The sequence below is a fragment of the Equus caballus genome, chromosome 7, assembly GCF_041296265.1.
Source record: "Equus caballus isolate H_3958 breed thoroughbred chromosome 7, TB-T2T, whole genome shotgun sequence".
NCBI lineage: Eukaryota > Metazoa > Chordata > Mammalia > Perissodactyla > Equidae > Equus > Equus caballus.
The window spans coordinates 48,408,639-48,423,957 of NC_091690.1; the positions used below are offsets into that span (position 1 = coordinate 48,408,639).

At 45.3% G+C, this 15,319-nt stretch overlaps 1 protein-coding gene across 1 annotated transcript in view; it reads left to right on the plus strand.

Annotated features, from left to right (window-relative positions):
- The first annotated feature begins 292 nt into the window (after window positions 1-292).
- LOC100065264 (zinc finger protein 709) overlaps window positions 293-15,319 on the plus strand; it is a 124,332-nt gene continuing 109,305 nt past the window's right edge. The window contains exon 1 of the mRNA XM_023645344.2: window positions 293-473. Within this exon, the coding sequence (XP_023501112.1) occupies window positions 444-473 (30 nt within the window). The 5' untranslated portion in view covers window positions 293-443. The remainder of the gene's footprint in view (window positions 474-15,319) is intronic.

Genomic DNA, 15,319 nt, shown 5'->3' on the forward strand with positions numbered 1-15,319 from the left:
GGGAGGCCATAGGATTCGTTCAAGCGTGACATGAGTGGGGTGGGGAAGCGCTGGGTGGAAGACTCGTCAGTGTCAACAGTCAGATCAAAGTGGAGCCAGACATTATTACGCATGGTGAAGTGATTTCAAATGTCTGCGTTTGCAAAGAAGGGTCACAGTTCCCCAAGTGGCCTCGCAGCATTGCATTTCAACGGAAAGGTCCCCAGAGAGGAGAAGGTCCACCTCCGGCTGGTCAGAAACGTAATCTCTGTCCCCCTGTCACTCAAGAGGGAGGGGGCGGGGATTTTAACCTGTCCAATCAGGGTCGGCTCCAAGGCAGGTGGGCGGGGCGAAGCTCCTCTACCACGCGCGACTTCCTGTTGCTCCACAAGCTTTCCAGTCACGGGTCGCCTGTCCTTAAACTCCTGGAGCTGCTCTGTCACCTGTGATGAATCGTATGAAGGATGCCAGGGGACCCAGGACAGTCAGCAATGGTGAGTGTGCGGTCCCGCGGTGAGGACGCGGGAGGAGGGGCTGGTGGGAAGCGGCCGGGCGGGCCCGGCCTCCCGCGGTCCCCTCCAGGGTCTGCGGCCCCGAGTCCGCGGTGGCGCCGCTCGGCCCTCAGGCCCCTCCGGCCGCAGCGTGGGGGCGGGGCCGGCAGCCGGGCCCCGGGCGTCCTGTGGTCCCTGCGCGCGGCGACTTGGGCCGGAGCGTCTCTGGGCCGCTGTGCGCCCGCAGCCCCGCGTGTCGCAGATGGTGCGGGGCCCGCGGGAGGGTTCGCAGGACAGTCGGGCCTCGGGCTCCGGGGTCTGTGCGCGGAGGGGCTGCGGTCTGTGGGTCCCCAGGGCCTCCTTTCTCCCCACATGGCACCCGTTTTCTCCTGAGTTTTCTAAACGTTTGGGGAGCAGCGTCTCAAATCCACGACCCTGTCCCCCCAGCTCTTCCAGGGCCGACAATAAATCCCTAAATTTCCAGATCCCTCCTCACGTTCCTGAACGCCAACTTCCGGTCCCCGAGTCACAGCATCGTCATCAGCTACAAACAGACCCGATATTTTAGTTGTTTATCACTTTTCCGTAGTCAGTGGGCGGCTCTTTTAAGAGGGTTTATTCCTCGTTCGTGGACGTTTTTCTTGAGAGAAAGTAGCGCATCCCCCTGGAGGCGCGTGGTGCGAGCTCCTCCCTCCTCTCCTCCAGGCTGCGTCCTGGGCGCGGACGTGCAGCTGGCAGTCCTTTGCTGCAGGTTCCTCTCGGCAAACTTTCCTGCGCGATCTGTCCGTCAGCACTGCCCCTCCCTGGGGTTGTCATCTTTACAAGACATATCTAGGAGCCAGCCGTGTGGCCTAACGGTTAAGTTCGCGCGCTCCGCTTTGGCGGCCCAGGGTTTCGCTGGTTCGGATCCTGGGTGTGGACATGGCACTGCTCATCAGGCCATGATGAGGCGGCGTCCCACTTGCCACAAGCAGAAGGACCCACAACTAAAATATACAACTATGTACTGGGGGGCTTTGGAGAGAAGAAAAAAGGAAAAGATTGGCAACAGTTGTTAGCTCAGGTACCAATCTTTAAAAAAAAAAGGGTGTATTCAGTCTTAATAATACTAATAAACTAATAAAATGATAATTAACTGCACTTTAATTTAGTCTCAGTTTTTCAACGAATAAAAATTTATTTAATCAATACAGCTCGAAACACAATATATTTCTAAAGAGGCAAGAAAGAGGTGAATTTCAGAAAAAATAAAATATTCCAGTGTTACATTGCATGATTTAAAATTTTTTTTTTCTCTTTTCTTCTGCTGGACATGATAGTAATATTCTGAGGTCTGTTCTTTCATTTTGGGTGAGTTCAAATGGATTTCCAGGGCTTAGACATGCAGACCTGAAGTGTGAAGTAGGATTAATAGTTTGTAAAACAATTCTTCTCATGGAAACAATTATTTAACATCTTTTTTTTTCCAGAATGCAATACATGCTTGTGGGATTTTTTGTTGAGCCAGCAAACTGCCTTTCCATTTTCTTTCTTCTCTTCCTGATAAAGACTCGTTTGATTGTTTTTACTGGATTGTTCAAACACTGGGTTTGTGTCATTTAAAATACCAGTGTCGCCCAAAAACTCCAGTGGGGGCAGACGCCTGAGGGCAGTGAGTTTAAGCTAAGGCCCCCGTGGGCCTGCAGAGGGAAGGCGTTGAAGGCCCAGCTGTCCTTCCTGGGGAGCCTCCCCCTGCAGGTGTCCTACTGCTCACACCCCATGGAAGGAGCCTTTATCCTGAGAGGAGCTGCAGAGCCCTGGAAAGCTGGGGGTGCACGTGCTCATGGGGTGGGGAGTGACGCCCTTTCTGAGGTTGTCACTCTGGATTCCTTGGGCCTGTTTCTAGACATAATTGGAGTTTTGCATGCACAGTGGAGCTGCACTCAGAGAGTAATTTGTTTACACTGAGAAAGTCTGTGAGAGTCAGGAGCTTTGTGTCGTGGATTAGGGCCCATTAATGTGGGGTCCATTTGGGTCAGAACCTTAAACTGGATCCAGCTGAGTTTCCTCACTGTGAGAATGGAGCCTGAGAGAGGGAGCCCGTGCACTGTTCCCTGGGGAGAGGAGGATGTGTGGGGCTCCCAGAGCTCCTTCCTGTGGCTGCTCAGGTGCCCTCCCCTCCTTCTCCAGGGACTGACCCCCTCCAGGGCTTTGTCTCCACGAGGAGAGTCAGGAACATGGGACCTTCTGACTGTGGCTTTCCTTCTGTGCTGTGGGAAGCAGGCTGCTCATCTGAGCTGATTCCAGTGTTTGTGTTTCTTCCCTTTGGATTCCTTTATCGATGAACTAGGGCAGCCCTTTGGCTCCAGTTTCCCTTAGCAGTTGGGTCCTGAGACTGTAAGTTGATGGAGAGAGAGGATGTTAGGGAAGCCAAAAAATTGTGGAACTAAATAGAAGTTTCATTCCTTTTAGGCAAGAGAACCTCAAGGTGTGTGATAAATGTATTAAGTTTTTGAGCACATTGTTTATTTTTAGATCAATTTTCATATGTGTGTGGTTCTAGAGAATATAGAAATTTAAAAGGCTAAAGTAATTGAATTTCTATTTTAATTGATGTGAGAAAAACTTCTGAAAGCCTGTGTAAATCTTTCAAAATTCAATACATGTAAGGAGTAAGACTCAAACCAGTATTGCATTAAAATATGCTCCTTATTCCTGAAAATACCCCAGTGTGAGATACAGGGGAAGGACAAACTAGGATGCAGCTTGTCCTTCTAGTTAGGAAGAGATTTGAAAGTTTTCATTTTGTGGTTTGCAGTTTTCTAACAGCGCTTAAAGGAATTAAATCCTAGAATGGTTTCCTATGTACAAAAGTTAAAATTAAAGACTGTTAAATAGTAAAATATATATAAATTTCTCTTTTTTTTAACAATAAATCTGTAAGATTGCTAAGTCTAACTTAAGACTCACGGCCAACATATCCTGGTCCCCTCCAGTGCTGTTACTCAAGTCACCCCCAAATACACAGTTGTATCATTTTTGAGCCTCTTGTTAGTATTTCTTTATATAAAAACAAGCAATTGAGAAGGCATATTTTTCTTACCCACATTTGTCCCTGTAGTGAGCAGTCAGACTCCACATTTTTGGGTGACTGCTCACAGCTTAAGCCTCACCAACCCTCTTCCCCTTGTGCCCCCACCTGGACAAGCTGAGGAGGAAGCCTGGGTGCTCTCTCCTCTAGAGCAGGCAGGAGATTCCCACCACACCAGCCCTGCCTGTGTGCAGAGCTCTTGCCCCGGCCCCACCCCGAGGCCCAGTGAAGCCCCAGGCCAGGCTCCATTCCTTGCTTTCTGAGCCCTGTCAGAGCTGCTTGAGAGGCCGGCCCTGCCCTCCCCTCAGACCTGTGTTATGTGAATCCTAAGCCTTTTCCTACCCTGTGTGTGTGTATGTGTGTCTGTGCCACACGGGTCTGAGTCTCAACAAGGGAGCCCCGCCTCTGCAGGTGACCATAAGAGCTGGTGCCCTGAGCAGCATGTCCAGATGTCACCGCACCCATGGGTCTGTCTTCTCTTGCTCTGACTTGCTCCGCCGCTCTGCTGCCTGGTGGCGGCGTGGGCTGAGGGCTTCTGCTTGCTGGGGAGCTTGTGCTATGAGCTGTGCTGCCCCGTGTTGCATTGTTGACCCACCAAGCCTCACTTCTACGTTCATCCAACCAGAGTGGGCAATTTTGAGAATTTATAGGCATTTTGGAGCATGGCTATGGGATTGGGGCCTCTTTAAAGTGGTCCCGTTTCAGTGTCTTTGCTATAATTTATCTGTGTGTTAGAGTGAAGCTGTGACAGAGGCTAGGTTAGCTCCAACATACCCCAGGAATGTGGGTGGCACAGTGGGACTATACCCTGTGCAAGAGGAGGGCACATCGGTGGTCACTCCTGAAACAGCTGTCATTTAAAAAGAGAAAGTGAAGAGGGGGGAAAGGCAGGGAGCAGGTGGCAGGCTGATTCCACATTCCTAAGATCAGAGGGCTCACCGGGACGCTTAAGTACCTCTGCTGCTGCCCCTGCCTCTTCTGCCACAAAGATCCTGACCCTCGGGGTTCTAGGGGACGATCCCCACGGCACCCCTGTGGCACAGCAAAGGGATTCCTTTAAACTTGACTTAAGTCCAGGGACCTTAAACTCGTTAAAGAACCCAGTTGTCATGGAGGAGGTTCCTAACCCTGGTGGCACTGTTTTGAGGTTCTTGGGAAGAAAAAATGTATAAATACCAGGGTAGAGAGGACACCCCTTCCCCTGAAGTATATCCAGTAACCAAAAAGACAAAACAGAGAAGGATAAGAGGGAGGGAACAAAAGAAAAAAATACTGAAAGAAAGGTCCACAGTTTGACCCAATTAGAAGTCTAGAATATACTAAACAGATTTACACAACAAAACAGATAGAGGTACACTGCTGGGCTTTTGGGCCTCTACTGCACAGGGTCTGAATTAATTTTGCTCTCTGATGTAATGCACTAATTCAGAAACCTTCAAGCAGTTGATCATTACTAGGTGTCATATTACAGTTATACCTAGGATCCCACTAAATTTAAGGAAGGTGCCCCTCATGATCTTAGGGGTGTTAATGAATATAATATAGAGGACAAATAAGACAAATGTTTCATCTTTAGCCCTCAGAACTATTGTTTTGCCTAAATTCTCCATAGTCATAACACCCATTGTCCTGAAATATCCCATAGTGAGCTGGGAAGCTCTGAACCAATGAGCAAGAATTAAAATTAAATGAAGTCTTTGCCACTTACAAATTGGCTTGACAAATTGGGACCCAGGGACCTTACCCCACAAATAAAGTAGTTAGTATGGCCCAATGTAAATTACCCAGGGCCTGGAAGGATTGAAAACTGTATAGAAAACCTAGTTAGTGAAGGGTTCGTTATTCCCGGTGCTTCTTTTAACAGCCCAATTTGTCCTGTTATGAAACCTGGAAAGAACGACTGACCCCTCAGAGTGGTTCACCTCAACTCGAGGCTGTGGCTGCACCACACAGACCTCTGTCCCCAGTCCCCACAGTGTGGAAATTACTGACCACAACCAATCAGCAGTTGATAAATACCCTGCTCTCACAGGTTTGGCTGAGTCTGTTCTGTCCAGTCCTGTATCCACAGCCTCTCAGCTGCACTTGGCCTTCCCCTCTGAAGGGACGTGATGCCCCTTTACTGGGTTGTCCTCATGGATCTTCTACAGCTGTGCCCTCCCACAGTCATTGCAGGCGGGGTCTGAACTCATCCTGGTTCCTCCAAGAACACAGGTACGATGTCACATTACTGACACATGCACTGAGGACATTCAGGACATAGAAATATTGGAAAAAGGAGCTCACAAAAAGTGCATAGACATTGCCACTCAAACATTGAGAAGCCTTGACAACTTTGTTAAATTTCTGGAAATTATTTGATAATGTGAGACCCGCTCCTTCTCTGACACCATGAAGAAATAGCTATTGTTCTCAGCGCTCACAACAGCTACTAGCTTCTCTTGATATTTGGGAGGGAATCTATTCTTTGCTTACAACGAATTTTACTTGAGCCCATTTGTGCTGTTACTTGTAAATTTACCACCTTGAATGGCACCCCCCTGTACAAAAGGCTGGAGACTCTCAAATTGTCTTAGAGCCAACACTCCTGTTAGTGCCCTCAAAGACTCCTTCACTATAGAGGCCTCAGTGACCTTCGGTCATGCCTCCTGGGGCACCCAGGTGGCCTTAAGTTGTCCATGGGCTTCTGATGCAAGAACCTGCCCTAGTCCCCAGGATATATGTTATTAGAGCTGCTATGACCTCTACTTATGAGGCTATTATGAAAGTAGATGGCCCTGAGCATGTGACCATATATGCAGCAACCCATTTTGCCTTGGGACCTGGAAGCAGCCCTTCAGGAGCTCAGCATGGCTACTGAGACCCCCCAGAGACACGATGGAGGCAAACCTGGGCCCTCTGGGATAGCCTACCTGCAGGAGGGGGTGGTCTTTGCTGTCCTCAGTCTCCTGCCAGGTGCCATGGTGTTGAAGGAGGTCATCCTTTGTCCAGACCCCCAGGCTCCCTGGGAACATCTTTAGGATTCCCTGAGCAAAAAGTAATGGGAGTTCATAGACTTTAAGGATGACATCACCACATTTGTACATGATGGAGCTCAGGCAGAGTTGCTTTTCATGTCTTAATTGGGCCATCTCTGATGAAGGACTGGATCTAAGGGTCATCACACTGACCACACATCAAGGAGTCATCTTAGCACCGACCAACAATGGGCTCCAGCTGCAGACCTTACAGACTATGTGCAGTTCCCTGAGAGTTGCCCCTTTGTGGTAAAGGACTCTGGGAATCTCTTGCCTCACAGTTACCTACAATAGAAATCAAAGTAACACTTGTCTATAAACATACGAAGGCCACACACAAAGCCTCACCAGGACACTCTCTATCCACGTGGGAGTTCCGGACACACCTGATGGTAACAAAGGCACTCATTTCACTTCTCAGAATACACAGTGCTGGACTCTTAACAAGGCGTTCAATGGAAATTTCTCCTCTCTTCCATGTCTCAGGGTGCAGGCCTCATAGAGCAGCATTATGGCTTATTGAAGTAAGTTCAAATTAGAGGAATGGAAGATGGTCTGTTTCTGTCATCAGTTAGTCATCAGAGGTGAATATTAGTGTATCTCATTACTTTTTTTTGTAGTAGTCTTTACTGTTTTAGGAGCAGTTTTAGGTTTACGGGAAACTTGATTGGAAAGTACAGAGACTTCTCACATATCCACTCTGCCTCCACTCAGTTTGCCCAATATTTTATATCTTGTATTACTGTCATACAGTTGTTACATTTGATGAGCCAATTTGATGCATGAAAGTTCATAGGTTGCATTAGTGTTGACTCTGTGTTGTGCAATCTCTGGGCTTTGGCTAATGTCAAATGGCATGTCTCCATCATTTCTGTATCGTATGGAACACTTACACTGTCCTAAAAATCTCCTGTGCTCCACCATTCATTCACCCCCAAATCCCTGGCAACCAATGATCCTTCAGTGTCCTACACCTGTATCTTTTCCAGAATGTCATATACTTGGAATCATACAGTGTGTAGCCTTATCACGTTGGCTAGGAACCTGGGAGGATCTCTTTGGAATAGAAGTCCATTGAAGGGGAATGAGAGTTTAGGGTGGTGACAGTGGCTTAATATGCTGGTTTCTCATTGGCTGAGTTGTTGCTGGGCAAGGAGAAATTCTTCCTTCCTCCTGCTGGGGTCTATAAATTTAGCTTCTTCCTGTTGGGGAATGGGAGGGACACTTCTTCCTCTCTGGGTTCTGCAAGGTATGGCTAGTAGTAGTGCGTGAGAGCTCCCCATTCAGGGCTTCCTGATTCCATTTTAAATGGGATTTCCTGTACTTATTTTAACATTTGCAACCCCAGGTGACTGTGAGGTGTGGCAGTGGCAGACCCAGAACCCATGTCGTGAGGCACAGGCCCCTTGAATACAGTACTCCCCACTGTCACATAAACATCACCTCTGTACCAACAAGCACAGTTTCACAATAGTCTCAATACCACCAATAATGTCAAAGAGATGTCCTGCTTTATCCTAGCTCTTGGAGTCCCTCAGGCACCCAGCTCTACCTAAATCACTTTCCCTGTTATCTCTGGCACATCCCACCCTCTGGTTTCAGTGGCCTCATGCACTGGCCACACCCCGTTCCCTCACCTCAAAACCCAGCTCCAGAGTGAGTTTGGTTCCCACCTACCAAGGCCAATGCTTACTTTTTCTGGAACAGGACTCAGACTGCAGGCTTCTAGCCCTGAGGCCTGGGGGAGATGGTGATCTCAGCCAGACCCTCTGCGCTCCTGGGGCCCCCTCCCTTCACATGGCTCCCAGAATGCAATGGGCACCACACCAAAGGAAGTGGCAGGAAATGGTGGAGATCTCCACCCCTCCTGAAGGGCACAGGTGCAGGAGGTAGTGCCCCCTTCTCCTTTGTTGGAGGCCACGCCCGCTGTTTCTTGAAGGGAAGAGGTAGAAATGGGTCAAGCCACATGCCTATGTGCTCTTGCAACAATATCCTGTGCTTTCCTGGGTCCCCAAGGTGATGTCTCTGTGGCTGGGAGACCTGGGGACTGAGGTCCCCAGGCCTTGACCCCCCTATCAGGGAATGTTCCAGGGCAGGGCAGGGGTCAACGCCTCAGTGAGGATGGCCCGTGGGACTGACCCACTCGAGGTCTGCATGCAGGTGATGGATCCCAGACCATAGTGACTGCAGCAGAGGACACAGTGGCTCGTGGAGGACCCACACACCTTTGTTGTCCTCACTGAGCTTCCACTGGGAAAGCAAAGTGAGGAAGGGACATGTGGTGATGGGCACATTTCTGGAACTGATCCTGGCAGCGTGAGGGGCTGGAACACGGTGATTGCTACAGCCATTGTGGGCCGACTCTCCCCTGTTCAGGCTCCTGAGCTGTGACTCTTACAGATATGACCTTACCGTACTGTGTGGGCTCAGGAAGTGGGAAGGCCCTTTGCCATCAGGAGGGGCAGATGTACCCTCCTGTCGAGATTGGTTTGGGGCCAGGAGTCACCCCTCTGTCACACAGCATGAGCTGAGAACTGTTCACTCTGTTGAGATCAATGGGGATTGATTTGGGAGCCAGGAGACACCCCTCTACCAGGTGGGATGGGAGTGAGAACAATGCACTTTGTGAAGATCTGGGCCTGTGATGAGGTTTGTGTAAAGATTTCATGTTTACGTGTGTGTGTGTGTCTGTCTGTCTGTCTCTCTATGAGGCCTGATATGTAAGAAGTATTGGTGTGACAGGCCTTCTGGTGGGGTCTTTGGTGAACAGAGCAGAGCAAATATCCCTGTTTGCTCTAAAGCTGACATTTTAGGAGAGAAAAAGAAGATATGTAAGTAAAATTATACCATGTGTCTGATGATTGGCCCTAAAGAGTAAAGAAAAGTGGGGAGGAGTGCAGAGGGTCTGGGCTCTGTGTGTCTGTGGAAACAGCTGTGTGTCTCTGAGCCATTAACTCTGAGGGTTTGTGAGTTTTATGTCTGCGTCTGCATGTGTCTTCCTATATGTGCCATGACAAAGCATGTGTGATTTTGTAAGTCTGTCTGTGGAGCTTTGTGTGTCTGTCCTTTGAAATCTGGAGTGGGTGGTTTTCCCATGTTCTTGCCTAACTGCCCTGGTAGCTCCTTTCTCACCACGGTGGGTGGAGCTGGTGAGAGCAGACATCTCTGTCTTCTCTCTGATCTGAGAGAGAAAGCCCACAGTCCTTCACCATCAAGAGTGACGCCAGCTGTGGGTTCTTCACTGATGCTTTATTTCAGGGTGAGGGAGTTGACTGAGGGAGGTTCTCATGGTTTATTGAGTGTTTTCCTTGTGAAGGGGGAGTTGAACTTGGTCTAATTCTTGTTTGTACCTATCGAGATGATCCTGTAGTTTTTGACATTGATTTTATTAACTGTTTCTTACGTTAATTCATTTTCAAATGGAAAACCAGCATTTCTTTCCTGGGTTATGTGGTCATTGTATTTAGGTTATTTTAGTATATTGCTGGATTCAGTGTATTAGTTTTGTGTGTAGGCTTTTTTCATCTATATTGAAAATAGACATTTGTTTACTGTATTTACTGTGTATAAAATTATCTAATACTGCATACAGTGTGTATCTGTGTAGATATAGAGAAAGAATGTAGAATACAGTATATATATTTATATATGGTATATTTAGTATATTACCTGTGTATAGTATAGGTAGCATATAATTTAGTATTATATGTAATTAGTTTATACTATAATTAGAATATATAATTAATATATGTATAATTAGTCTTATAGTATATGCTATAGTGTTATACTTTTACAGAATAGTATTTCAGTCTTAGTCTGTAGCATAGTGGGTATCATTGCTATGTCTGTCTACCATATTATTCAAATAAGCCATTCACAACCTGTCATGGGAACATAGGGACACCTCACTGTCTTGATCCTCCAAAGCCTGCCTCCCACACCCTCTGTTTGTCTTCTCTGCTTGTAAGTGAAACTGAGGTGGCAGCGTGGGCTTCAGAAATTTTAACTATTTTATCAGCCTGAGAGTTGAGGTGAGGCTCTGTGGTTTGATATTTAGTACATGCCGAGACATGTGTGACCTTCTTATGTATTTGAGTGATTATGAGCAAGATTATCCCAGAGTGCTTTCTCCTAATAGGGTGACCTGGGATAAGGAGTTGATGTTGATCTTGTTTTCAGGCAGCTAGACCATTGGCAGTGATCTACAAGTCTCTAAAACTGTGAAGATGAGGTAGACTGTTGGCCAGGGCATCCTCTAGCATGATTCCTTGGAGTTTGACTAATCCTACTGACCATTGTGTCCCATTTTCATCAGGGATGGCCTGGTTAGGGACAGTAGCAGCAGCTCTCCAGTGTTCTCCATCACATGTGCTGGTGGCACACCACTGTTGATATGAAAATAGGTGCAGGATTCATTTATACATGAACAAGAAATCAGAGCACATTTCACAGTGTACACCACGTGACCTTTGCATATCAAAGGCAAGGAAAAATCTATATTTTAAATTGCTTCTTTTTACATAAATGCTGAAAAGACTTACCAGAAATGAATGGCATTATTATCTACATGAACATGGGGATTCTATATGCCAATTTTAGAAGACATGCTAGGAGCAGCCTTCAGGCACACTTAAATCTCAGACTGAGATTTTGAAACTTGATATTTATAATAAACAATTCATGACACACAAAAAAAGTGTGTGAACCATATTTTATTTTTAATAGTGTTGAATAAAAAATTGAGCCTAGTAAGTTGTAAAGATCTAATTGGCTTTATTGAGCAACTCCTCAGTTGGGCAGCATCCCATCTAGCAGGCAGAGAGGGGCTCCAGAGGGTACAGAAAGGGAAAGGTTTTAAAGACAGGACAAGGAAGTCATAAGCAGAAGAAATTATTATGTTAGGCAATTTTACCTCCCTTGGGGACACAAGGGTAATATTAGATGGATCACCTCCTCATCTTCCTTTGGGGGATGGAGAGGCCCGTGTGACACATTGCCTCATTGGTGCTGACCAGAGAATCCTACACTGACCGGTCAGGCTACATTCCCAGGGAAGGTTACCCCTGCAGTTAGGTTGGGTATTAAGCTCTGGTTTGGTGATGTGAGTCTAGCAAAAGTGACTCCATTTGGAACCTGTGGTTTTCTTCTTTATAATTTCTTCCATTTTTATTAGATTCTCAGCTTAATTGAGAGATGTGATCAAAATTTAAGGCATTATAGCCACTCTCAGCTACTGTTGTGAAATTCTCTCCGTTTTTCTTGGTCCTTTGGGTGGTATCCAGAAGTCAGAACCCTTTTTCTTAACCTCTGTGACATTCATTGGTCAAGGCTTCAGGTTTACAGTCTTTAATCTGTCATCTCTTCATTCCTTTCCTGATGTTCCAGTCTTAAGGAGATCAGTTGCTTGGTGGTTAGCAGCTGCAAACATGCATTTAAACTTTTGAGATTATACAACACACCAGGGGGTTTATTATGATTATAATAAGCAGGATAATTCTCAATATCTGTAGTGCACTTTGAAGTCATCATCCCCAAGACCCTAATCAATAAAAGAGAATCAAGGGCTGTCCTGGTATCAAGAACAACTTTGACCAGAGAGTCTAAGGATCTTTGTTGGGTGTCTCTTGTCTTAGCAATGGGTTTTGCAATGTCTTCAAGAGCTAAAGAGAGGTTTTCTGATCATATTCTCATTTACATTTACTCCTAACCAAGGAAGTATGGCCCTGTCAAAGAAAGTGAATCCTGAGTCCTGAATGCCTCCTGGTAGGTCCTTTCAAACTCAGTGATGTAAATTCAGGGGAATCAACCAGTGAGATGTCTGAGTTCACCTGTGAAAAGTTAGGGGCACAGTTAGATAATGTAAGAGGCATTGCCCAGTTATGCACTATTTTTCTAGGGATTCATAGGCCCAAGAATCGTAACTGTTACCGAACCAGGTTTGTTTTCGCCTACCGCCCAGAGAGCCAAACATCGAGACGACAAGATTGCAGCAGAGAGAGAGTGTACTCACAAGGCAGCCATGAGACGAAGCGAGGGCATGAGCCTCAAATCCACTTCCCCCAAAATAGGGACTCAGGGATATTTATGGAATTGGGGGCAAGGTGATCTGAAACGTGGAGACAGGTGATTGGAGCGGGGGAGAGGTGTGGTAATTGATGATCTGTGCAAGCGTAGTCAGACTTCATGCCTCCTCATAGGACCCGTGTTCATAAAATGGTGGCATTAGCATGATTTGAGCATGGAGTTTTTAGCCTCTTGATGTCAAAAGGTCACTTATCGGACATCTGCACGGGCCCAGTTGATGGGTTGGTGGTCTCAACTGGCCTGAAGTGACCAAGGAATTCTAATTCCTGAAAAACAGCTCGCCCACCCATTACCGTGGTGACCCAAGCTCCAGGGAGATGTTATCTATAGGAACCTAGTGGGAGTCAGATAGCATTTTGCCTAAGCAGCACAGTTAACAATGGAGGGGGGAGGTTCAACAGCTAAAAGCTATAATCAGTAATTGCCAAAAGGACAGAACCTTTAGTTCCTAGCTACTTAATCATCAATGGCTAATTCTTTGCTGGTTTCAATAACTACTACAGACAAAGATAAATCCTATAACCACTCTCACTAAAGTGGCATTGTTCATGAATTCATTCACAGGGATTTTTGCATTTACTCATTCAAGCCAGGGGTCAGGTAGATTGTCTCCTAGCCAGAAATAAATAGTTCATCTAAATTCCAGAGGTTACCCTTCTTAGCAGTGGTCTGGGGGTATGGATGATGGTGTTATCTATCCAGGCCATTGCCAGACTAAAGGAAAGAAAGAAAAGAAGTAAGGGCTTTATATTTAGCTTAAGTAGGAAGTTGGTCTGGCATCCTTAGAGGATGCAGTCTATATCAATGTCAGTTACTTCTCTTCCCTGTCAGTTTTTTTTTTTTGGAGGAAGATTAACCCTGAGCTAACTGCTGCCAATCCTCCTCTTTTTGCTGAGGAAGACTAGCCCTGAGCTAACATCCATGCCCATCTTCCTCTGCTTTATACATGAGATGCCTACCACAGCATGGCTTGCCAAGCAGTGCCGTGTCTGCACCCAGGATCCGAACTGGCGAACCCCGGGCCGCTGAGAAGCAGAACATGCCAACTTAACCGCTGTGCCACTGGGCTAGCCCCTTCCTTGTCAATTTGATTTGGAGGTCTCTAGCATCTGTACAGGACCAGATGTCAGGTGGTGCCTTCTTCACCTGTGAGATGTGTGTCCAAGGTTCAAGCCCCTGAAGTTTGGCTGTCATCTGGGTAGTGAGGAGGACCTGATATAGTTTTTTCCAAGGAGATTTAAGAACAGTCTTTATGCTCACTAGTTTATTTTTATGATCTTAAAATTATCAGAAATTTGTACTTGTCAGAAAGTTCTTTCCTTGAATCTCCTTGAAGATGAAGTACTTTTGCAGGAACCCTTTTGTAAAAGCTTCAGAGTAAAACAAAAGCTGTAAATGAGAGAAGACAAAAATGCCCATGGTTAAAGATCTGATGAGAGTGCATTACAATGTAATTGACAAGGAAAATTGTTCTCTTTTTTTTTTTGTAACATACAACATTTTAAGGTAATAACTGGAAATTTGACTGATAACATAATACCAGCATATATCAGATTTCCAGGAATTTCACACACTTACTGGAACTCATGGAACATATATCAGTACAGACACAAAATAAAGAAGGCTTAATATTACTTCGTATCTGCCAATGCTTCCCGTGTGATACAGCATATCAAGTGTCTAATTAGTTTAACAACTTCCTTTTAATAAGGAGAGAGAACAAATCCTTTGAGATGTTCTGGGGACCCTCTGGAAAAACCCAAAGTCAGTTCAAAGTCATAAAGACTTCACTTAGAATTTGACTTTTGGGAAGTTTGTCAAAAGTATCAAAAGGTTTTTTAGATACTTGCCTAAATAGGATCACAGATCATCATGAAACAATACTTAATTATCTGTTTGACCAAAGTGACAATAAACGATTTCAAAGGCAAATACAGAGGTTTACATAGTCATGTGCAAATTTAATTATTTTAATATCAAGAATTCAGGATTTTAAGTAATCAAAGACCTGATGAAGAAAACTTGGAACACAAGTAATTATTTCGCAACACACAGGATCTTCATTTTTTTTCTCTAGGCAGATTACTTAAAAAGGTAAAGAAACAAACATTCTGTAGTCTCTGATTCTCAAGAGCAGACCAATAGTTCGGGAAATGTTTGTCCTTTATAGAGAGAAAACCAGTAGTAATTTTACAGCAGCTTACTTTACATATTAAAACTCGTTTACTGAATTAAATTTATTCCAATCTCAGCCAGCCCTGACCACACATGAAATTCCTTTTCCTTTTATTTTTAGTAGTTTTAATTATATATATTATAATTTTTAATTCTTCAAATCTTTAATTTTTAGTGAAAACTAAGAAGTGTGCAATTATGAACTGTCTTTTGCATTAGTATTCTGTGGATTGACAGACTTTTATAAAAACATTTTATAATTTCTAGAAACATGTGCTTCCTCATAGTAAATTTTTTAGCGTGGCATAAGAGGTGTTTCCTAATAGAGACAAAGATCTTTAATTCCTCTGCAGAGGAAAACATAAAGTAGATAGACCTATGTTCAGTAATTAATGTTTCAGTATTTCCTCTTTTTTGGAAATGATGTGGATATTCAGTCACTTTAGCTGAACTCATCATTTAACTTAACTCAGCAAAACTTTAAGGTTACAGTTGACCAAAAA